Raw genomic sequence first — 24712 nt, forward strand, 5'->3', positions numbered from 1 at the left:
AGACTAGAAATAACAGAGACAATCATACATATTTTTTACCTTCAAAATAGGAAGAAAGGTTGTTTTCTTTGATTTAGTTGTATGTTCCATTAGTAAGGTTGATCCTTTTTGAGTTGGGAGCAAATGGAGCATTTGACGTTATTTAATATCCCGTCTACCCTTGGACCAAGGGCTTCGCTTTGGCCCCTCCCTCAGACTCGCATGAAATTCACTTAGCGAATAATGTCTTATACTCTTAGACCAAAAAAATACATTTACTAGATTCGGAGATTTGGCCTTGTTATATGTGAACTTTCACATTCTCCACGGGACGATATGTGATTTAGGGTCCGTTTGGAGTAGAGGATATAACTCTTTATAGTATAAAATTATCATTTATTATCAAGTGTCTTTATTATTAAGTGTTTGGTAATTTTTAAAAAACTCATAATAATATAATTTTATGTAAAATGAGACTCGTATACGGTGCAGGCTGTATAATATTAAGACACCAACACGTTTTAATTTATACAGATCGCTTTAGATAAGAGGTAACACGTCAAATGACAAAAAATACCCTCTTTAAAAAACAAACTCTAACCACTTATTACTTTATATACTGTTTGTACTCTAAAAAAAACTCTAACCACGAAAATCTAACTACTTTTTATCTTTAAATTTCCATAGAAATATTTATAAGAGAAATTATTAAAAAATAGTAATTGTTTTAGTTGGGATAGTTTAGATATATTATCACATATCTTCTTATACTATCATTTTGTGTAACAACCAACCAAACAATGTATTGCATAAGAATTATACTATACAGGCCTAATACCAATTTCTTTTCTAAACACTAAATAGAATTAAATTAAAAAATCAACATATTCAATGATTAACTTATACATAAGATAGTAAAAGGATTTGGATATTTAAACCCACTATTTTGAACCCCCACCCTAGGCTGTCATTTCAATTCATGTCATATCATGTCCCACTCTCACATATATATATATAGATATACACACACATATACTAAACATATATATATATATATATATATATATATATATTAAATAAAAAGATCACATTCTTAATTCTATTTTTTTCACCCATTTTTTTATTAATTTAAATGTTTTGATTTTGATTAATATTTTTGGTTTTTATTAATTTATTATTTTCTTTTTTAATTTTTCTGTAAATAAAAGATAAAATATATTTTTTGTTACTAATTTGATAATTTTTCAAGACAGACAATAATTTAATCAAGCACATGAATAAAAATTTCGGAAGATTTGATGAATCCATATGAGTGCATGTACGCATCGAATCGAATCGTTCCGCATACGGAGTAGCCCATGCAACTGCGTAAATATGCCTACAGTGAACCCATTCAGGAGTGATGGGAGGCATTGGCCGGATAATACCTTGTCAAATCAACTTTGATGTAGTGATTACCATTTACATGCCCTATAGCGATGGTGATAGATATGATAATACCTATTTTTTTGGTAGAAATCTCCCCCTCTTAGGCTTCCTTTTGATAAATAATGAGTATATTTATGTGTTGATTTGTATTTTGATAGGTTGATTGCGTTTTGGATGAAAAGCACCGGAAAAAGGGCTGAATTGAAGAAAATGTCCACCGACCTTTGTGTGTTCAAATAATCATAACTTTCTTCCAAGTTATTGTAATTGAGCGAAACAAAAGGCATTGAAAACTAGACATCTCAATATTTCCGTGGACTCCAAAATCACTCAAATCGGAGGTCATATGGAGAAGTTATGGTCATTTGAAGTTCCCAGGACAGATCTGGAGATTTTGGTGAAGAAATGTGCCTAGGCTCACGCCTAGGGGAGGTGCGCCTAGGCGCAGCATTTATGCACGCCCAGAATAATTCCATCCGCCCAGTCCAGGGAGCATTGATTTGAAGAGAACCGGAAATATGAGCTTACGCCTAGGCGTGGCACGCCTGGGCATGAATTCAACATGCCTAGGCGTAAAAAACAGCTTTTGGGTCAGCTTTAATTCGCGATTTGCCCTAGCCGCAGGACACTTTTGGCACTTTGAATAGACTTTCTGGAGAGCGAACACAGAGGGGAAAAGGGATTCTTGGAGCTTGGAGGAGGAATTCTTCAACCCAACTTGGATTATCTCAATATTTGGGGTTTATTCATGCCACTTTCTTCTCTCTTTATGTCTTTCTCTCTCTATGTGTAACTAAACTACTTTTTTCAAGGTTAGGATGAAGCTTTGGGTTTAATGACTTTGTGTATGACTTGATTTATATATATATGAGTTGATTTGGGTATAAATCTTGTGTTTCTATGTTTGATTGCAATTTCTTCATGCTTGTTGTGTTTGGCCAACACTTTAGGTTTTTGGATGAAATTATTTGAAGAATTTGCTTAGACGGTAATATGTCAAGTAGATTATGCTTCTTGAAACTCTTGATTATTAATGTGTCTCCCTTTAATTAGGTGACAATTTGTATGAATCCTAATCTCCATAGAACTTCATGAATTCCTATGCATATTTAGACTAATAAGATGGCTAGAATGTATTTAGGAATATCCGACTAGACCAATAAGATGGCTAATAATCGATTTTAGGGAGATTTGGCTTAAGTGCGCTAAGACCGACTTAGGTATGGATTCGTTATGCCCGAATTAGCAAATATGTGTGTGAATTTGTCTCCTTGCAAGTCATTTCCCAAGGGGGATTCCGAAGCCTTGGTGTTCATCTCATATTCATTAACTCATCTCATTCGTTTTAGTTGCGTTAGTGATATAGTGTGCATTAGCATAATTCGCTTCCTTCTTCCTAGAAAATACCAAAAACACTTTATTATTTGCTTGTCTTTAGTTTAATTACTAAACCAAACGAACTTGAGTGAAACTTCACTTTTGTTTGCATTGTCCATACATACATACAAGTATACATTTGGATTAGACATAACTCCATCCCTGTGGATTCGACCCTTGCTTATCATTGTGCTGTAGTCGCCAACTAGTACACTTGCTAGTAAGGTTAATTTAGACCCAACAGATGGCAATGCGCTGATAGGGTGGTGGAAGAGCTGTACGTAGTGGTAGATATGTTCAACTCTCTGCATGATGAAGAGCATGCAATATCACATTGTATGCAGAAGCAATCAATAGACCCATGTCTGGCATTGTCATCCAATGCTCAAATGGTGTTGCAACATCATATCGAAAAAAGTTCAGTGAGTGTTTAACACTGTATGCCCTCTCTTCACCGCCAAGTATTTCAACATATTGTTTCCAAAATGCGTCCAACTCTGTCATCAGGTTATACTGGACATTGGGTCATTCATCTTCCCCATGACCAAGACACACAGCTATCGATCGATAGCCGTAATTTTCATCAGCTTTTACATCTTGTACGTCCCTAATGTAAGGATGCAGTATACCTGGCTACTGATCAAGATAGGATCGTAAAGAGCAGTTTTTCTTTCTTAACATCGAACTTCCCTATGTAGAGAGAGATTGAGTATTGTAAATTGAGGAGCAACTGTGTCTCTCTGGTTCATAAGATTGAAAAAAATCGTACTAAAAAATCTTAGATTCGGGGCATCCGGATGAGGAACTGTGTCTGTGAGGCTCCCGAGGTTGAACAAAATCACTCTCATCAACAACATACGTAGTTGGATTGTTACGGGTGGTGGTGGTTACCTTTTTCTTTGTGGACGGACGCCCTCTAGTGTTGGTCCTAGACAGAGAATATATTCTCTGTCCATATGTGTACACATATATGTATATGTACACACCAACACAAAATATATTCTCTGTCCTAGACATAGACAGAGAATATATCACTTCAAACTCATGCAAATATACTTCACATGCTATAGGATATGTATGTAATATATATATTGGAATGAAATGACTTTAATATGACATTGACATGACAAAAAAGAAGTCTAATATAGGGGTTTAAAATAAAGGGGATTATAATAGTGCTACCTATAGTAAAATTATATTATCCAATGCAGGGCACCAAATATAACCCTAGGCACAGGATACCTTTGTTCGGTAGCTTACCCACTCGGTAGCTTTTGGCCAATCTTCTGACTTCCCCTACAGCTGGATCACTGGGTGCGACAAATTACCTGATCTAACCAATTATTGAACCAGGCACAAAGAGACAAATTAGATTTTAGCCCCCTTTGAATGGCAGTTTTTTGTACAATTAATGACATCAGGATGGGAGAGACTCCAATTCTTCCCCAAAAATCATGAATTTTATTTTTAAAAATAACATATTAAAATTTAAGAGTTAGAATTAGTGTTTAGAATTTAAGATTTAGGGTTTAAAATTTAATTTTTAATATTCGGAGTTTAGATATTAGGATTTAAAATTTAAGATTTAGGACTTAGAACTTAGTATTTAGAGAAAAAAATTTCAAAATTAACTATATTCTTCTTAACATTATGAACACCAAAATACTTAATCATACATTTTAATTCATGATTTAACATAGTATTAGGGGAGAATTGGAGCCCCCCTATCCTTCCCAGAAACATCATACTACAAGATTCATGATTACTAAAAGTATTAATCATCTTCATTGTCGTCATCTTCAAATTCTTCAGCTCCCTCTTCTCTAATGATCTCTAACTCAGGAGGGTTAGAGGGCTTTGAATGGTAAATAAAAAAATAAAAAAGCAAGCGCAACCTCCATGCACAGCTTCGCTGAGTGTCCTAGTTCCTTTACCATTTAGAAGCAGAGTTACGATGATCAGGCACTATTGTTGGTTGCTATTAGGTTGGAATGTTTTGGTAAGGTCCTCCAACTAATTATAATATAGGAATGATTATACCAATAATGGATAACAACGCCCCATCTTCATTAACAGTAACTGGGGTGAGGTTCTTTGTTGAAAGTGCTCTTGGCCATTTTTTGCAAGGTCCAAGCACATATCAATTTAATTGAATACTTTTGGAAAACATTTCTCGACTCTCCATCCAACTTGGAGATGACTTCCTTCACTAGCCAGAAATCCTAACAATAGAATGTGCAACTCGACCACCCCACTTGTGCAGGTTTAAGCTATTTTGTAAGTTACCGAGGAACTTATAAGGTCCAATAATCTACTATTTAACACATCAAAGATGCTACTACGACCAGTTCAAAGCAGAATGATGCAGTTATAAGACTTGTGTACACAGAAAACTAACAGTTCATGTACAAAATCAAATTAGCCTTCCATAAGGCATGAAATAATTCTGAGTTGGATCAAGCTATAAAGCCTACTCCATCCATTAGTGTTTCTGAGCTGATTGGCCTACTCATTACTCTGATTTCACCATTCAAAGTTTCAATCTTAAATTTTAGACTTACACCCGTAAAAAACACTCCAGCCTATGTTAATCAAACCTTTTGGGGAAGGGGAAAAATGCAAAGAAAGGAGATGGATAAAGCTGTTAGACGTTCTACACTTCTGGTGGTAACCTGAGGATAGCACATTATTAACAGGAATCAACAAGACAACACCCGACTCCGGTTCTTTTGCCGTTCAGACTGTGAAGTGAAGAACATTTTCAACAGATTGAGTATAGCCATTATATATATATATATATAAGCTCATATACAGAGCTATGAAGAACTACGCATGACGTGAATGCTGCCATATTCTCTAATCTCTACTCAGAAACGCTAATCAAACAACATAATGCGGAAAAAAAAATGACACAGTAAGGGGCCTTACAAAGCATACCTTACTTTTGGGAATTTTGTGGGAATTATGCAAGGCAAAAAAAAAAAACCATACATGCTTTTGGACTTCACTAAATGGCACAATAAAACACAAAAAGTGATACAGCAAGGAGCCTTAACATACTTGGATTCTTCACCAAAGCAAGCAATATGGGCCAAACCAAAGAACAGCAAAAGCCTACTTCATAAGAACTTAAAAGAAGCAGAATGATATAAATCATAGCAGTCCTTACAAAAAGAACCAAACCAGTGAACCACACAACCCTTAATAGCATATATCAAGAACTGAAAAAAAAAAGAGATGTGAAAGCTTAACCCTTGCTATACGGCTACATCAACAAATATGCAATTGTTATGGTAAGAAGGGGAAAGATCAAAGTTTATAAGACAACAACCGAAGTTATTTCAAGGTAGGGTTGTAAAAACCCAATATAACATCGAAAAACCATGAACCATAACTCCATCATCAATATTCATAAAAAAAGGATATCTCAAAATCATCTAAATAACAGTAAATGTATTACCTTTAAGAACATTCTAGGAAATCTTCAAATATCAAACAATACAAATTAAACCAAAAACAAAAAAACAACAAAATCCCTCACCCAAGCTAGATTCCGGGTCTCAATCCAATGGAACCTCGACATCACCATCCGTGATCTCCTGCTGCAAGTCCTTAGGATCCTTTCCATCAACCGTACAACCGACTGAAACGCATGTCCCCAGAATCTCCTTCACGGTCCCGCTCAAATCCTTGGCCATTGATCTAGGCTTCATAACCTTAGCAATTTCAATCACATCATCAAGTGAAATATTTCCATTGTGTTTAATGTTCTTGGTTTTCTTGCGGTCTCGCTCGGGCTCCTTCAGGGCCTTGATGACGAGAGCCGCCGCCGATGGCACCACCGAGACCTTAGCCTGACGGTTCTGAACAGTGAGCTTGACAGTGACGCGAAGGCCCTTCCAGTCCTTGGCGGTCTCTTTTGCGATGTCTTCACCGATTTTCTTCGGTGAGAGACCGAGCGGCCCAATCTTAGGGGCAAGAGAACTTGCCGCACCTACCTCGCCGCCGGTGACCCGGACATAGACGTCAACAACCTGAGACGGGTCGAACTTGGGCGGCATTTTTCCTTCCCAAGTGATTCACGATCTAGGGTTTCGAAGAAGCAAGGGACAGTGGGGAAGGGTGGGTATATAGGCTAGGGTTTTGATAGGGTGAGCTGTAATCTCAATTTTACCCCGAATGGGCCTAGTGACAAATTTGTACTAAGCCCAACTAACAAAACAAAAGTTCGGCCTCATATTAAAAAACTAACTAAAGTTGGGCTACGCATTGGCCCACTATTGACTGACCCACCCCCCCCCCCCCCGCCCCAAAAAAAAGAGGCAATCACCATATGTTGAACTGGGGCCCAATCTTGTGAAACGAGTGTCTCCTGGAATTGCTTTTAGCTGAAATTCTGGAAAAAAAAATGAATCTCAACCCTTTATTTCATCTAATAGTTCATGCTTGAGAAAATTGAGGATAATATCAGTGGAAAATAAATTTAGTAGAGATGAAGATTCGAGGCATATTACAATGTCACTCTCTTTAGGTAAATTAGTCCTCACAAATTCGGTAATATAACGGATTATCGACAAATTTCTTTTAGAATACAATAAATCTTCCTTTCACTTACGCTCATACTATCGAAAGTGAAACTTTAAAAACTTAGAAGAAAATGAATATGAATCAAAATTTTGATACTTATACGAAACACCAAAATTTTATGAGGTCTTCAGTGAGAAATGCAAAGAAAGAGAGTGATGCTTGAAAGATGCTAAAATTTTGTCAATTCTATCGTTTCATGTATCTTGGTTGGCAAACCCATGAGCTATATATAGTCAATGGTGCACCCCCTTCAAATGGGATATGACTTATTACAAATATGAGTCATGCCTATTTGAAAGAGTTACAACTCACACACCTTTTGATGGGTCATGACCAATTGTCAAGAAATATCATGTTCATCCAGATGGGTCACAACTCATTGCTTCTCACTACCTATTCTACACATTTCTTCTTTTATTCAAAACAAAAACTCTTCATATTTTAAAAATATCCAACAGTTGACATTTATTACCACTCATCAATCTAGTTTTTAATGTTGAAACACGAATTCCTACTCTTTAGCTTGCCGATGCCGAGAATGTTGATGATTGGGAAGAAGAGGATGAGAAGTAGAGAAGGCAAAAGTAATGGGGCAGAGAGAACAATGCAAGTAAGAAGGAGGAGTGTGATGGAGATGATGTGGTAGTGGGGCTTTTGGATTTGACATGATGAAAAAGATGAATCAATATTGGGAAGCAGAAGAGCTGCAGATGGGTTCGATGGATCTTCTTCTTTGATGGGATTGGTGGGGACTTTGTTAAGGTCAAAGCATCAGAAACCATGGTTAATTGCTCCACTTCTTCAAATTATAATGATGTTTCTGATGACTCTCTAGTGCTATGGAGAGGGGAAAATCAAAAAAAAAATAGTAGGGTTTGATTGTTGTAAAAAGTAGCTTCTGTCGTGTCAATTAATATTATTACCCTTAAATGAAATAAATTATTGAAGATTAAAAGAATTTCAAGAATACCAACTAAAAGCAAGATGGATAATCTATAAGCAAGTTTCTCTGTTTGTGTATTGAGTCATATTGGAATTCCTGTTTAATATTGATAAAAAAAATATGGTGAAGAGGCAAAGAAATTATGGGCAGGGTGAAACCATTTGGACTGTCGGGGAAGCCACGGACGGCAATCGCGAACAATAGCGTCGAGCAAAAAAAAAGGTGTAATAGTTGATGGACAACTTCGATTCTATAACAGTTTTTTGCTATGAAAGAGTCTCAGTTTTGACGAAACAAGTTTTTTAAGTTGGTCTTTAGTTATGAACATGATTGATATCATATTTGTAACTGAAAACATCTTGAGAAGATTTTGTACTACTATAAATATTTGTTATTAGTGTTTTTGGTAGAGATAAATCAAATGGTTGTATGCGGTGAGCTTTGAGATAGAGTAAAATGAATAACTTGGTGATAATCTCTTGAATTTCTCAGTGAAAGAAAATTGAGTGTGTAGTTATAAAAATTTTCTACATAGTATATTTTCTCTCAATTGTCTCTTCATAACATCCGTTGTTTTTTCTCCGATGTTGATGCTCTTTCGCATATATTTTTCTATTTCAACTTCCTTTATTATGGTGCGATATTTCATGGCTCTAATTTCTCAACAAATCTTATTATTATCTCTGTTCCGCTGTTAGGTCATATCAAAGAGACTGATTAAACGTATCATGTGAACAATTAAATATAGCTTTTCATTGATTAACACGTAAAGCAAAGATAAGTATCCACTTGAGCACAATTACTTTTGCAAAGCAAACCCCACCCAAGCCAATTGTTTCTTGAATTATTGGCAAGATTCCTTCTTTGTGCATTATGTTATGGTCCACTTAACTTCATTTGATGACATGATAGGGGGCTTTCAAGGTGAGTTTGCTTTGAAACAAGAGCCCTTTGATTCCCTCCACTTGTTAAAATGTATCTTTCAACACTTAATCATACATAGATTAATCAATTATTGGCCGTAAGAAAAATAATGGTGGTCATAATCATAGATCATTATCACAAGAAAATTGATAAACTATTAGCATGAGATGTCTATATATGCCTAACTTTTTGGCTAATCGCGATGTCTACCTTGCCTTGAGACATGTATACAAACTTCGTCTTGTTGGCTGATTTCATTGGTTAAGTAAAATAATTTGGTAGTTTAATAGAACTACCATAGTAAAAAGTAATAATCAATTTCAATAACGAACTTGATAAGCTTACATTTGAAGATTAGACTACTATTTTGTCGATTTGATTTAAGAATTAAAAAAAAAAGTCTTTTTCTCTACTTCTTCTTTTTGAAAAGGGTTGAAACCCTTGGGCTTCATTTCATGATACTAAACGTTAAACCTAGCACCATGAAAACAGCATAGGAAATTATTAGCATCGGCCTAGAAAATTACAAACACTACACTATACCGTACTACACTAGAATATACTCGAGTAGACGAAACAAATAAACATAGACATTAAAAAACAATGATCTGGATCAAGATTCTTGACTTCTTATTCATCAAGAGAAACCGATCTCCACCAAATCTATGAACCGCATCATTGTGCCTAAATATGTATCACTGGAACATACCATAAATAACCGGTGATCAAGAAGTCTCGACATATGGATGAGATCAGAATTTTGAGTGAAGAAAACCTGTCAAAATCTTATTCTACACTTCTTCTTCTAAGAATTTTAAACCCTTTTTCCTTTTTGTTATAACTAAAAACGATATCATTCAAGTTTTTCATTTGCCCATTTGAAATGGGCATAAATTTTCAGATCGAAAAACTTGTGCACGTAGAAATTTCACACCAAACAACATGATAAAATGGCTTTTGCGCACATAGAAAATTCCCACATGATCATGATAGAATTAATTTGGTCAAAATTCAGCGTATGACCATAAAAGTATTGCCGTAAATGAGAATCGAACTTAGAACATTTCAAATTCATATAATTTGATCCCAATGAAATACACCACTAAACTATTATCTAAATAGCTATAGAGATTTGAACCTCAATACCCACTCCACTAAAACACTTACCTTTGAAAAGAAAAGGTAAGTTCTCTTGCAAGTTTTACATGACTAAAGACGTGTTGTTTTCCGCTTTTGAGTTTGGAGAACAAAGAATTTGATGACATATATCTTTCATGATTGTAAAGGTAATGCAAGCTAACGATCAATTAACAATATTCGTGAGGGAAATCACCAAATTAAAAGCCATTATCTTGCGAATTTAGGAACAAAACTTCTCATTTGTGGGAATCAATACTTTGAACCAAACACTATTATGATTGACCGACTATGGTGGCAAAAGCCACAATGACCAAAAAGATTACTCTCCACTACCACTAATCCAAATATATATATTATAAGGATGACAAAATTTTGTCCGGTCTGGATGACCGAATTTATTCTATCCGAATTAAACCAAGTTTGATCATAAGTTATATATCCGAAATATGGATCCAAACACAAAAATTTTGTCCTGTTTAAAATAAGATTAGGGTCTAAACACAGAAATTTTGTCTAATTTACTTGTTCGGACCCTAACTCATATTAGATTATTATCCGAATTTAAATCAATATGAGTTTGATCAATTAAATACATTCGAAAATTCAATCCGAATTAAGGTTCGGACATATAAATATTTCGTAAACACGTATTATTGTTCGACCTGAAACCAATCTGAAATAAATTTTTTGTGACCCCTATTTATACACTGGCACACATACATATATCGCTTTCACTAGTAAAGAAAGATGTTTCCCTTCAACGTTCAACTAAACTCATAATCAACCTCGTCAACTTTCTAGAGAAAACTAACAACAGTAAAGGATATTATCAGTTGTCGCGATCGAGAGGACATGGGGGCCAGCTGGTGCAGTTGAGACAACCTAGATACAATTACGGGCCCACTTCACGTGCCATCCACGCCTCCACCCTTACTTGGGTTAATTGATTCCACGTGGCGTTATACACGAAACACACACCTGTCAACGATCTTGAACGTCGAAACAGGACCCCACTCTTTGTACTCTTTTCTTGAACCAGGTCAGGTGAATGAACATCGTCTCCCCAATCTTCTCCTCATTTTCATGTCGCGACAAATTAGCTACTGGGCTTTATCAAGATAAAAATTGATGTCCCCGAAATGCCCTTCGCCCTTTTTAAAAAAAAATATGAAACCAATTATTTATCCATTTGAACAATTAATTGATAAATCTCGAGTCATTGTAACCCCATAACCAGTTGAGATATGAGTCGAGATCCAAAACAGAAGATAACACAGAGTGAGATCCACACACACTTATCTTATAAATTACGATAATAAAAATACTTATGAAACTTAAACTTAGAACCTCTTTCTTTTGCAATAAAAATTATCACACTCAAATTTATCATTTCAATAAACGAGCCATTGTTCCTTCGGTCTTTCTTGTCAAATAGCAAAAACCTTGTGTCACGCTTCCAAATATTCAGTGCATGAAAACAAAACACGTGTCTCCAACCTCACAGGATTTCATGACCGGAAAGGTAACTTTAGCTTTTTATTTTTTCTACTGCGATAGTTCATGGTAATTGGCAATGTTCTTCTACTTCCTGGATAGCAGGATAAAATGAGTTTAAGGTTGACGCAGTCAAAATTATTGCAGTTTCCATATAATTTTAATCACAAGAGTTTATTATGTTTATTAGTGTGAGATGATATCATTTTTTGAATTTGATAAAATAGACTTGACATATGCGATTAAAAACAGACTACAACGACTCCTATTGTAGAGACGCTCATCGGATGATATGATCTGTCCAATCAATAATTTATGTATATCTATCGATTATATATTAAAAATTATCCATATCTATCATTTTATCTTATCAACATTTTGAACTGAATGCATTATCTATCTATACATCTATACATTATCCAAGACCAGAGGATTGATATTAAAAGCCATTCTATCAGCTGACACGTGGAAAGATCTAAACCCTTAAGATATGGTCAAAACCTTTTCCTTGTGACCATGCGATGCAGGGAAACGGAGCCTTGGATTATTTGGCGTTTCTGAGGGGACAAATTGAAAATCCGACGTGGAATTTGATTATTTCTGTTAGGGTGTTTAAGGTCATTTCCGCGATGAAGAATTTTGAAGACTCAATTATCCATTATGCAACCCAACCTTTATAAAAGCAGAACCATTGCAGAGCCAGCTAAGGAAACCCAAGAACCAAGAACTCCAGACCTCCCATGGCCACGGCCAAGACCTACCTCGCCAGGCGGAATTACCGATTTCTCTCTAGTGACCAGCACCACCACTCACCTCTCGTGTCCGAGTCTGGATTCGAGCTGGACGAGTCCGATATCTACAACCTTTCGGCAACTCGCTCTGACTCGCCCGAGTTCCGCGGTAAGGCCGCTCCGACTTCTAGATTCACCAAGAAAACAGCATCGAACCGCGTTGATTGTACAGGCGGGACTCCGTCGTCGCTCCCGGTCAGTATACCGGACTGGTCCAAGATTTTGAAGGACGAAAACCGGGACAATCGGAGGAGAGTTAGTGATGACGAGGATGATTACGCGGACGGCGGTGATTCGTTCGAGGGAGAAGCAAGGATCCCTCCGCACGAGTTGTTGGCGAGGCAGATGGCGAGGACAAGGATCGCGTCGTTCTCGGTGCATGAAGGTATTGGGAGGACTTTGAAAGGGCGGGATCTGAGCAGAGTCAGAAATGCAATATGGGAGAAAACTGGCTTCCAGGACTAATTTTTGAAATTACCACGGTAACCCTGAGGGAGGATTATAGCTGGATTTATGACAGATTTTGACTCTTTTTTTTGTTTACTTCTTTTTGTTTGGGGCGCTCAGGCTTAGAGTTTCAGTAGTTGTTTTGGTGAGTGGAATGTAAAGGAGGGAATCCTTTTTGAATCTTAACGCTTGTAATCCTAACTGGAGAGATTGTAATCGAGATTTCAAAGGAAATATTAATGCGGTTTCTTTGTTATTTGACCAATCTCATCAATTTCTAGTTCAATTTTTTTTTCGAAATATCGTTGAATTCCCATCGAAATTGAACATTGAACAAGTATATGTCTAATTCAATTGATCATCAATCAAGTCACCTGTCTTAATAGTTCTAGTTCAAGCTTTGTTCGATTATTGGATTGAATTTGCGTCCAGTCATTTGCAAAACTTGTGAATAAAGTTGAAATGAAGTGTGAGGAGGCGGAGGGTTTTTGGCTATGTAAAAGTGAAGTAGGGCGTTGGTTCAATAATTGGTGGGGTTGGTAAGAAACTAAAGAATGCTTCCATCATTTTATGATTAGATTGTAAAATGGACCACCAGAAATTATGCCATGCAAGTAAGAAAATGTCAAATATGTCCTCCTTTATTTATAATCAAAATTCATTAGATGGTTAATGCTTTCTTTGACGTTCAGGATAAGGCCATGAGTTAAGGGCACGGTAGTGGTCCAGTGGAAATTGTAATTTCGAATACAGTCGTCTGATCTATCTTTAAGGGTGAGATTCGTACTGTTTTTTATTTTAAAAAACAAATCGCATGGTCATAGTTTTCACTGCCTACAGTTTCTGCTGCAGGGCATAAACAGGTGTCCTCTCTAATCTCCATATCCAAATCCAGGTGATTAATGATGTGGGGGTGTTCTAATTAATCCTACAATTAGATAATAAATATTTTTCTTTGATAAGTACGAGTAATTAAAAGCATCGGATCTGGTGGTGACAATATTGTTATATATTTATTATAATATAGATTGAATAACGATGTTATCTAGGTTTTGTTAATAATTTGGTGTTTGTGTACTGCCAACCTGTATTAGGATCCCCATGACCCATACGAAATAAAGAATCAAACTTTTTTTTTAAATTGAAATACCCATTGATATGATACCAAAATCACACTCTATTAGAATATTAGACATGTGACACAAGATGTCAGTTAACACATCAATTGAGGAGCTACTTCGATCATTGATCAAGACAAAGTCTAGGAGTCCAGCGGAGAAGAATGCATCTGAAGAGACCATTTAAAGCACGGTAGCCAAGGAGAGAGCATCTCAACAAGACGAGATACCCCTCCAATAAAATGTTGAGCATTTCAGTTCTTTTTTTGATAAGTTGAGCATTTCACTTCAATAACCTTACCTATTATGTGAGAGCAATATTGGATCAAGATATATTACTTTTTGCTCAAACCAAGTTGAAGGCATTTTATGTACATGTAAATCGATAAGCCGATTCTCATAAAATAGGCCGATTCATTAAAACACCGACTCTTAACATATAAACCGGACCAGGTCCAGGTTAGTTCGATCCGGTTTTTAAACCACTGAAGAAAAAAAAAACTAGTGGTAAAATATATGACCTTTTTTTTTTTTTTGAGAAGAGTAAAATATATAACTGTAATGACGGTCTTCAAAGGAAAACCAAAAGCCAAGGCGGATTAGAAGATCATGGACAGTTGGATTGTTTTTTTCGGTGGGGCCATGGATAGCGAAGGTTTGTTGACTATTATTTTAAGATGTAGGATTTAGCGTTTTGTTTACGTTCGCCCGTCGTTTTCGATGTCCTGTCCTTATCTCGCTTTATGACGACGTACGAATAATGAAACAGTTCGTTTACAGTTTCACGGGCTCGCTCTTCGTCCATGGATAGAACAATGACGTAAAACGACTAAGGAACCGGACCGGACCAGAATTTTATATATGGGCTTTTGGACTGCAGTTTGTGGGCCTATATTAGGGATGGATTGAGTATGGACGCAATATGACAAGAGATTGGGCCTCGTCAAGCTAAGACTTCTTTTGAGCCCATAAGTCCAAACGATCCAGATATCCATCTAGCACTTAGCGCACTGAAAGTCTTTTTTTAACACACTCAACAAAACCATGGGGAATTTGGATAGACTTCTTTTGGATAAATATACAAAGAGGGAGCCTCAAGCTTTGACCTGGAAGACTATGATTTTGTAGATGCCGTTCACAACCATTCTTGGATCCTGCAATTAGTTAGCATTTATTTTTTGCTCCGGAGAAGAATCTGACGAGTTTTTTTTTCTTTTTTTAAATACTGTTGAAAAATATGTTTTACATTAGAATCGAATCTTGTGCACACATATGTCTAACATAGTCGATTGTCAACCGAGCCACCTTTCATTGGTGTATTAATGGAACTTAATTGATGTATTTGAGCTTTTATATATTCATACATTATTGTCACCGCTTTATATGGAGAATAATCTCCACAACAATTTTAAAAGCATGTTTGGTATGCCTATTTTAGAAAACAAGTTTGGCTGTTCTCATCTTAGAAAACACTCAAAACAGAAAGTTGCTAAAATCACTTGAAAACATAAAACAAAATGAAGACTTTTTTTTTTCCCTTCGTTTTCTAAAACGAAAAATCAGAAAACAAACTCAAACCGACTCTAAAAAATTTGGAGGTGGGATAATCAACAAAATGAGTATGAAAGGTGGAGAAATACAATCGACAAATCAGAAACACTCAATATTACAAATCAATACTTAAAATTTAATTTAAACCCACGAACTTATGCGCCCAAAAAATACATTGTTAGAACTTCATGGTTATCTCACATCGACTAGGGAGAATAAATTAATCCAACATAATAGGCCCTCCTTTAGGGGGATGCATGGATTCTTGACGTACATATCTTATAAAGAGTGTGTCTCTTTGATGTAAAATGTATTTCCAAGTTGGGTTTAATAAAGTAATCAATTGGAGTTGATTTGTTAGAGAGAACAAAAAAATTTAAAAACATAAAAAATCATTTTGAGTTTGCAAGACACCAAATTGTAGATTTACACTTGTGTGGAGTTGCATGTGTTGGTTCCAATTTGTCAAAAGTGTTTCTAATTCCGAATGGTGGAATATTTGTTCTTCGCTTGCTAGTCAAACTTCACCAATTTAGGAGATTTATAAAGGTTGTTCCCCACTCATCACCCTTGTCCATGATAACGAACTTAGTGTTTATTTTAGTGTTCAGTCTCTATAAAACCCCTTGGCTAACGACAAACCATAAGGAACTAACTAAAACATTTGGGGGGTATTTTTGTAATTGAACATCCTTAATGTTTTGAGATTTCAAATTTCCAATTCCATGGTGCCTTTGATGCGAACGTTGTTATCATTTCATACTTATATGGTTCTATTAGAAAGTGGTTTTGCACTATTGGTGTGGAAAGTGGAAACCACCATATACTCATCATGGTCATATCAGGCACGTGACCATGATTAATGTCACATGACTCCCTGTTGGCTTTCCTCCATCTCTCTCATTTCTAATCCTATAATTTAGGTAATTATGAAGAAATCCTTTATATCTTGTGCTTATTGCTTACTTATGTATGTGTTTGATTGATTGTGTTTTTCTAAAAAAAAAAACACAGGAGAAACCAAAAACAAAATGTTGAGGATTGTGTGGAGTGCTTCTTGGTGATTAACGGTGTAGAGGTGTAGAAGTCGTGGTTTTATTGGCTCGGTTGCTGCAGTTTGAAGGTGTACGTTTTTGTAGTTATGGGGTTGCTGTCTGGATGAGCCTAGGTGTCGTTCGGACAACCCTATCCAGACACCAGTTGTAACTGTCTGGATAGTTTACACCCAGATTTCAATTTCATATGATATTGTTGTTTCTCAATTGATTGGGATCCAGTCCGATTGATTGGACTTTGATGTCGGGACTTGTAGTATAAATTACAATTTGTAAGGGTTTTCACCCTAATTCACACACACACTTTGTGAGACAACTTTTGTGAGAGAAAACACCTTTTGTGAGTGAGAGAAGGCTCAAGAAGCTTGATCTTATTGTATTGGTGGATTCTCCACTTTGATTTCTCTTCTCCAATATAGTGCAAGCGATCACTACCACCCGTGAACGTAAGCTTTCTGCCAAACCACGTAAATTTCATGTCTCTTTACTTCTTGCTTGATTTACTTACTTATTTGGTGATTGAGTACTTGATTGATGAACCTATTTGATGTTATTGTGTGGGTTATTGTTTGATTTTAGTACAACAAAAGTCATTGCAATGGTCATCACAGTCACAAATGTGTCTATCTATCTGTCAAATTCAAAAAATCGTGTGTATCATGATTAAAACGAAAACTGTATAGGTCCCTAACGATTATGTCCATAACCAGCCATAACCAATGCGGCATGACACGTTGGCATCTCCAAAAAAAAATAATTCCCGTGACCTACGTTTTTCCTGCTTCTCTCTCTATTTTATATTTTTTTTATTTCCTTTATTGTCTGTTGTTTGTTTCTCTCTCAACGAATATACAGCAACCTCGACAATTTCATCTGTTATTAGAGTTTTCGAGCGGCAACCAGTGGCAATAGACTCGATAGAACATCTGGTTAGTATTTCGATTACGACTTTCATAACAATCGTCTAAGTAATATGAGCTTATAGGTTGTAGATCTGGTTGTAGTTTTATAGGACTATTGGTTGGTTGTATCTCATGTTTTTACAGTATGTGCTCATCATTCTTCGTTGTCCGGATAATAGGCTTTCGCTCATAAATGAAAATTTTATATAGATACCAGAATGGAGTATTCTCTATAACCTTTTGTTGGAGAAATTTCGACAATGTAGAATGTTAGAAAATTTTTGACAATTTAAATTTTGCTTCAAGGCACGTATTAACGATTTCCTTAAAGTGTTATTTGTCTCCACTAATTGGTGTGCACAGGATAGCAGCAAAGGATGGAATCCAAGTTTGAGAGTTTTTTAGATGATTTTTAGATTGTAATTGAATGTCTTGAAATGATGTATTTATAGAGAATAACACACCTTTTGGTGAAAGGTTATGTCCAAAAAGAAACACACATTTTTGGTGAATGGTTGTGTCTAAAAAGAAAGACGTCTCTTGTCAAAAAAAACACACCTCTTGTGAATGGTTGTATTCAAGAGGGTTGTAAGAAAAAAGTTGTGTCCATTGATATAAAACTACCAATGTAAAAATTTATTTATTATTTTGAAAATATTTCGACACCTTCTTATGTGTCTTATTGAGATTTATGGTTCTGAGGAGTAGTGATGAGATGCATGTCAGGTTGGACTTGTATTGCAAGGGAGTCTACTTCTTCTTACCCTCTTGCATATTGCCAAGCTCTTTCTTTGTGGGTTGTTCTGTTAGATTCCTCTTAGCTGCATTTGTTTTTTTCATGCTGAGTTAACCTACACAAACGTAATAGTATGAATAATGTAATAGGTACGTTTACATGTATTAAACACCTGTAATAAATCAATGTATTGTAATCCAAATGTAATTCATACATGTAATTAGTTAACGTGAATAATATATGCTTCAAGCTTAATCCGTAAATTTTTTGCAGTAACGTCGTTTGTATTACAGTATAAGCAAACTGAAAACAAAAACCACTAATTAAGCTATATATTTAATTACATGGGAATAACACACTACCGATTGAAGTATATTCAAACTCAAAACAAACCTCAAGTACCAAATACTACTAATTGCGCTGTTGAAATACTTGGGAATAACACACCAGAGAAGGAGATCGAAACAACTACAATAGATTTTAACCAAGATGGGTCATGAACATACCTTTAACACAGCTCCTCGAATGGTTTCGTTCAACTCTGATAATACGAGACAACTTGAATCGAGTGATAAATGGCAGGCGGCAGCCCTCCTGTTACTTTACATCTACAGACAAGGTATAATGGCACCGGAAAGTGGCCGGAGTAGATGGATTTCGTCTTCTTCATGAGAGCTTTTTCGGACACAATTTTTTTATTTGTGAGAGTTTTTTTTGCGAGATGAGTTTATCGATTACCGCAATTGATTTTTTTTTCAATTTTGCTGAGCTGTATTTTTTTTTGAAATTGCCAATGTGGCTTGCCCAGTCATACTGCCATGTGGGTTATGGTCGGTTATGTACATATCCCTTATATGTAGTACTATTGTAATTAAAATTGTAGTGGAAGCATTACACATTAATAAAATAAACATCCATAAATTTATATAAACATGTGATATGTCTATTTGATTTTTTTAAAAAAGATTTTTTTTTAATTTATGTGATATGTCTATATGATTTGTCCATTAGATTATATAAATTTATAGATGAAAAAATCATCAATATATATCATTTTGAAAATTCTGATGACTTTATGATGACTTTTATAGTACATAAAAAAAAATTTCCAAGGAGAGGATCACATCACATCCATGCATACGAACGTTAAGTTGACTCACAGTGATAAAACATTAATTAACAAATTCATAATTTAATAATACTCTCCGGTCTCCACCACCAAACAATTAATCCCTCTTCTTCTCTCTCTAGACTGGACCAAACCCTAAAACTACCCCTTGATCGTCGCCAGCGGACCCGATTACCAGTCCGATACGATCTCCATTAAGCCGCTTCTCCTTCCTTTCCGAGCGAGGGGATTGTAGAAGATTGGAAGGGAATGGAAGTAAAAAGAATTGAGAGGTGAAGCTGAAAGAGGAGGCGAAATGTACAAGAACCAGCTGCAGGAGCTGGCGCAGCGGAGCTGTTTCAACCTGCCTTCGTACACGAGTTTAAGGGAGGGTCCGGACCACGAGCCACGCTTCAAGGCTACTGTGAATTTCAATGGGGAGATCTTTGAGAGTCCTAATTACTGCTCCACTCTCCGACAGGCTGAGCACTCCGCCGCTGAGGTTGCTCTCAACTCCCTGTCCAATCGTGGCCCCTCTCACTCACTCGCAGCTCGCATTCTGGTTCGTTTGGCCTCATCCTTTGTATACTAAACTCTCTTTACTGTCGTTGTTTAACTTCCTCTTTTTTTTAGCTGTTTAGCTCTTTCTTTTTGACCTAATTGAGCTGTTTTAGCTGGGAAGTGTTTCTGCTATTATGTGTTATAACAGTATATTCTCGGGATAAACTATGAAGTTTTTCCTGCGCTTGATTTAACCAGTAATTGGCCGTGTTTGAGGGTATTTAGGGCGAAATGAATCTTATTGTCTATTTCAATCGAGGAAATGGTTATAACATGGGAGAGTTCTACCTGTTTTGACTTTTGAGAGAGGATAATTGGTGTGGAAATGGATTTTATTCTCTATTTTAATTAAGGAAACGGTGATAACATGGGAAAGTTCTGCCTGTCTTGAGAGGCTTGGAATTTAGCCTCATTTGGTCTCTAATTGTCTCTACATCTAGGAGAAAGCTGTATCTCGCATTCTCAGGACTGATTCTTGTAACTAATCAGCTCAAATGAGGCACTAACTTCAATTAGTCTGGAGGTTCATTACAAAGTATCCCGGCTGTCTCTGGAAGCTTAATCTAGTCAGTAATGTCTACTTATAGACCATATACATGTACAATAGCTAATGAGACTGATTTCCTCTGTTCATTTGATCTCCAATTTGTGCTGTACTGCCATTAGGCATTTGCATCTTAGGAAAACTTTAATGGATATCTAAACTGCTCGTTTTTAAGGAAAGTCCTGTTACAATATCTGGACGGTTACATTGATAATCTTTCCATATATGACATTGTCAACTAAGTCCCTCTCGAACTTGTAGAATGCTCGAAACCTCGACTGCCCTTACTGTGAGAAATGCTACAAATAATATAGTGAACTGTTTCCTGATCAAGAGAAACTAATGCAAAATCTATTGATTGACTTCATGATTTTTGAATCAATTTCCTTCAAGCTTGTAAAATGCTCAAATACTAATGTCCTGAAAGTGATGAATAGTACAGATAAGAGGCATCACCTTGTTTTTGGATTAAGAATCAAATACAAAATATGTTGAATTTAATTTTTTTTTTAAAAATTTTACAGAGGTGAAGCAAACTGTTCTAAAGGAGTCATATCTGCGTATTTATCTTCAGTGAATAGTGCAATATAATCTTTCTTTCAAGATATATCTATTCAGCCTAAGATTTCTTTAAATAGTTGCTTCTAAACATAGTTGTAAGTAGAAAGGTTTCTACGCAAAGCTCTCGCTTGTCATATTTTGTCATGTATTTCAAGGAGCATCTAGCATATTATCAACCTCCTTCTGTTGTGGTACACAGTCTTTCTATGCTCCTGACATGTTAGGTGAGGGAGAAGATCTGGAGAGTGGATGAAACTCTGTTTTGTCTTTAAATTGGGTTTCTTCTACTGTTGAAATTTGTCTGTAAATATACCATGGCTTTTGAATATGTACCATTTCTTTGAATGATTTACCTGTTTTTCTCTCCCCTGCTTCATCTCCCAAGCAGGTGCCTGTAATTGATGCAGACTTAAGGCTACAGGGGTAAAGTATATGTGAGACTGAAGTTATGGTGCCTATAACATCATAAGACAGAATTGTGAAAGGTCCTTTAATGTTTGTAAAATCCTTAGATTTATGAAAAATGTATTTATTTTCTTTAAGAAAAAGGAACGGAAAAAAGAAACTGAGTGGGTAGAGTTGCTCCTTTCTGCCTTCCCTAGTATCCGCCGCTTATAGTCTCTAGTTTCTGCCATCTTAACCAGCATATTCTGGTTGCTTACGTGTTACTCAAATAATCTTATATGTTAATGTGGTCTCTAATGAGTTCAAGGTCTAATACTTCGCACTACATGTATGTTTTAATACACATCTCTTGCTAATTATATTTGTACTGATTGGAGGTTGTTTTGTTTTAGGATGAGACAGGGGTTTACAAGAACCTTTTACAGGAAATTGCACAAAGAGTCGGTGCTCCATTGCCACAATACACAACATTCAGGTCAGGCCTTGGTCACCTTCCAATATTTACAGGGTCAGTGGAATTGGCTGGAATCACATTCACGGGGGAACCTGCTAAGAGTAAGAAACAAGCAGAGAAGAATGCAGCTTTGGCAGCTTGGACATCTCTAAAACAATGTTCGTTCCAATTTCTTTCCATTTATTTTCCAGTAAATTGGTAATTTCTATGGAAAACTTTTTTCTCGAGTGAGAAGGAATGATTGATTGATACCAACCATTTTGCTCATCTCTTAAGGATTAAAAAAAAAAAAAAAAACCTTGTTTCTGCTTACAGAAGAAAAGGACTATAAAATATTTATCCGAGACACCATTGATGGATTCCTAACTCCTAAGTGAGATGGGGAAAATTGTATGGTATCAGGTATAGTAGATATAACAAAGAAGTGGCTTGGTGCTACTATGAAAATTTTGTGCAGCCTACTGTCTGCTGCCGAGATTTTCGTGCTATGCATTGCTGGCGAAATTCGTTATCGTCATTCTATGTGGAGCTGAATATCTGTTCTTTATTCGATCCTTAACTTTGCTTTGGAATCGTTGATGCATACTGCCCTATAATATCGTTTATATTATTTCAAGAGGAAACATGCAAGTGCATCCTAGACGATTGTAGACTAGTAGTATTAGGGCATTGGCATAAGAATAGGAGCAGTTTAACCGACCACATGCCCAAAAATCGTATACTAGTAGTATTAGAATTTAGAACATTGGACCAAGAGTAGAGCAGTTTAAATCATACTGTTTTGTTTGTGATCTTGTGGCATCGCTGACATGTTTGAATTGACCTTAGAAACTACAGTGTAATGTAAAATGATTGTTCATTTTTCCTTTCTGGCCAGTGGCAAAGGAAGCTGCAAGTTCTTCATCTGAAGTAGAGAACAACGACGAGCTAGAACAGATCACTATTACTCGGGCGCTGTTGAATTACCGATTGAAAGAAAAGGTAGCAATGGCGAATTCCTCTAATGGCCCAATAACACTTTCAAGGAAATTTCCAGTTCAGAGTCCCAGACCTACAAGCCTACAGTCTCCCCCTGCTCTTACATCAAAAATCCTTCCATTAATATGCCCAAAGACAGCTCTTCGGTCAAGATTATCGTCAACAACAGCAAACGATAGGCATGTGCCATCATCACCATTGCCCACTCAGGATGTCCGTGGAATTCGCCCTCAGAAGTTCCCTGCCGCTGGAGCGGCTCCATATGTTCCCATTCGACAAATTAGGACCTCTTGCCATGGTGTTGCTCCCCCAGTGACCATAAGGACTGTTGTACCTGTTTTCTCAGCACCTCCAATCCCGCCACCATCTGCCATTTCTCATCAGGCAATGCGGGCTGCTCCTGTTCGAGTTGCTCCACCTGTCAATATCAGGCATGCTGTGCCAGCACATGCTGCTCCAACTTCTAGAAAAGAAGATCCTCAATCTATTCTAAAGGACGATCCTCAAAAAGTTATTCCACATTTTTTGCCGGCTAAAGTAGAAGAGACTAAGTTGCTAGGTACTCCTGATGTCACAGCTAAAGCAGAAGAAGCTCCAGCGGCTAATCCTACTGCTATTCCAATCATACCTCCAGCTCAAGTGGAGGAAACCGAGAGTCCAACTGGAAACAACCAACGAGAATCTGTGAGTGCTACTGGAGACAATCGGCCAGAATCTGAGGGTGTTACCGGAAACAAGCAGGTAGAATCTCAAACTGTACAGAGCCTGGAACAACTCAAAATCTAATCGCAGTTGTTGGGGATATGAAAATATGGGAGACGAATGCATGTTTTTTTGTTTGTGCTAGTTTTTTTGTAATCTACCTGGAATGCTTCATCTTATCTTTTCCTTTACTCTTTGCATTTTTTATCTGTGAGAAATTATAGTTGCCGATTGAGTGGTGGGGTGAAATCAGTATCAGTAGTTCAATATTCTTTATCTTTGAAATATTGAAGCAGGTTTATGAACCCAGTTAGCCATATTGTTAGTTTCTGCGACTGCAAGCTCTTATCCATTTAATTTATGGTTTTTACTGGAGCAGTGTGGGGTTTGAGACCTCTCTTTAGCTTTTCTCTTCTGTGTTCTAGTATTCTGCAGATCCCCTAGGACTGCTTCTTTACTACTTATGAACTTCCTATGTCTCAAATCATGTGTGTTAGTGCTAGGTCATAAACAAAAACCTGTACCAGGCACAGATCCTTGACACATTTGCGGTTTGCCTACTGAAATCTAATTTTGCGTTTTCCTCATACACAATCAAAACTACGTCGTTTTTAGTGTACTTTTGTCTGAATAAACTGAATCATCGAAGAGATTTAATACTTTTATGACATAACGCTGAGGTCAGGCTTACGTTTAATTGATGGAAGGATCCAGGACCGGGTGTGAGCCCATTCAATTCACATTTTGTGGCGGGTAGTATATTTTGGTAATAAACGAACCCCTAACCACTAAAGACAGTTGCGTGTGTTTGATAGAGCGATTGTGTTGATTTTCAACGCTAGTTGTTAAGCTGTGAAAAAAAAAAATTTGAACTTAAAGCTCTGAAATTAGTTGTGAGATGTTTGGTACAGTTGTTAACTTGTGAGG

General features: G+C 36.5%; 3 protein-coding genes across 3 annotated transcripts; 2 read left to right on the forward strand and 1 right to left on the reverse strand.

The window, feature by feature from the left end:
- Positions 1–6099: 6099 nt before the first annotated feature.
- LOC119990680 (60S ribosomal protein L12-like) lies at positions 6100–6934 on the reverse strand. Its single transcript, XM_038836733.1, has one exon. The coding sequence runs from the start codon at positions 6843–6845 to the stop codon at positions 6345–6347; it is 501 nt and encodes a 166-aa protein (XP_038692661.1). The 5' UTR covers positions 6846–6934; the 3' UTR covers positions 6100–6344.
- Positions 6935–12566: 5632 nt separating this feature from the next.
- LOC119991799 lies at positions 12567–13370 on the forward strand. Its single transcript, XM_038838272.1, has one exon. The coding sequence runs from the start codon at positions 12613–12615 to the stop codon at positions 13126–13128; it is 516 nt and encodes a 171-aa protein (XP_038694200.1). The 5' UTR covers positions 12567–12612; the 3' UTR covers positions 13129–13370.
- Positions 13371–19675: 6305 nt separating this feature from the next.
- On the forward strand, positions 19676–24158 carry LOC119992208 (double-stranded RNA-binding protein 2-like). Its single transcript, XM_038838877.1, has 3 exons — positions 19676–20142; positions 22044–22263; positions 22983–24158. Exons 1-3 carry the CDS (start codon positions 19897–19899, stop codon positions 23867–23869), a joined length of 1353 nt encoding a protein of 450 aa, XP_038694805.1. The 5' UTR covers positions 19676–19896; the 3' UTR covers positions 23870–24158.
- The last annotated feature ends 554 nt before the right edge of the window (positions 24159–24712 follow it).

The sequence above is a fragment of the Tripterygium wilfordii genome, chromosome 22 (assembly GCF_013401445.1).
Source record: "Tripterygium wilfordii isolate XIE 37 chromosome 22, ASM1340144v1, whole genome shotgun sequence".
Taxonomy (NCBI): Eukaryota; Viridiplantae; Streptophyta; class Magnoliopsida; order Celastrales; family Celastraceae; genus Tripterygium; species Tripterygium wilfordii.

Bases quoted from the DNA above. Each gene is read 5' to 3' on its own strand.
- LOC119990680 (XM_038836733.1), bottom strand. From the start codon at position 6,845: ATGCCGCCCAAGTTCGACCCGTCTCAGGTTGTTGACGTCTATGTCCGG.
- LOC119991799 (XM_038838272.1), top strand. From the start codon at position 12,613: ATGGCCACGGCCAAGACCTACCTCGCCAGGCGGAATTACCGATTTCTC.
- LOC119992208 (XM_038838877.1), top strand. From the start codon at position 19,897: ATGTACAAGAACCAGCTGCAGGAGCTGGCGCAGCGGAGCTGTTTCAAC. The intron at 20,143-22,043 runs GTTCGTTTGGCC...GTTTTGTTTTAG, and splicing joins CACTCGCAGCTCGCATTCTG to GATGAGACAGGGGTTTACAA. The intron at 22,264-22,982 runs GTTCGTTCCAAT...CTTTCTGGCCAG, and splicing joins TTGGACATCTCTAAAACAAT to TGGCAAAGGAAGCTGCAAGT.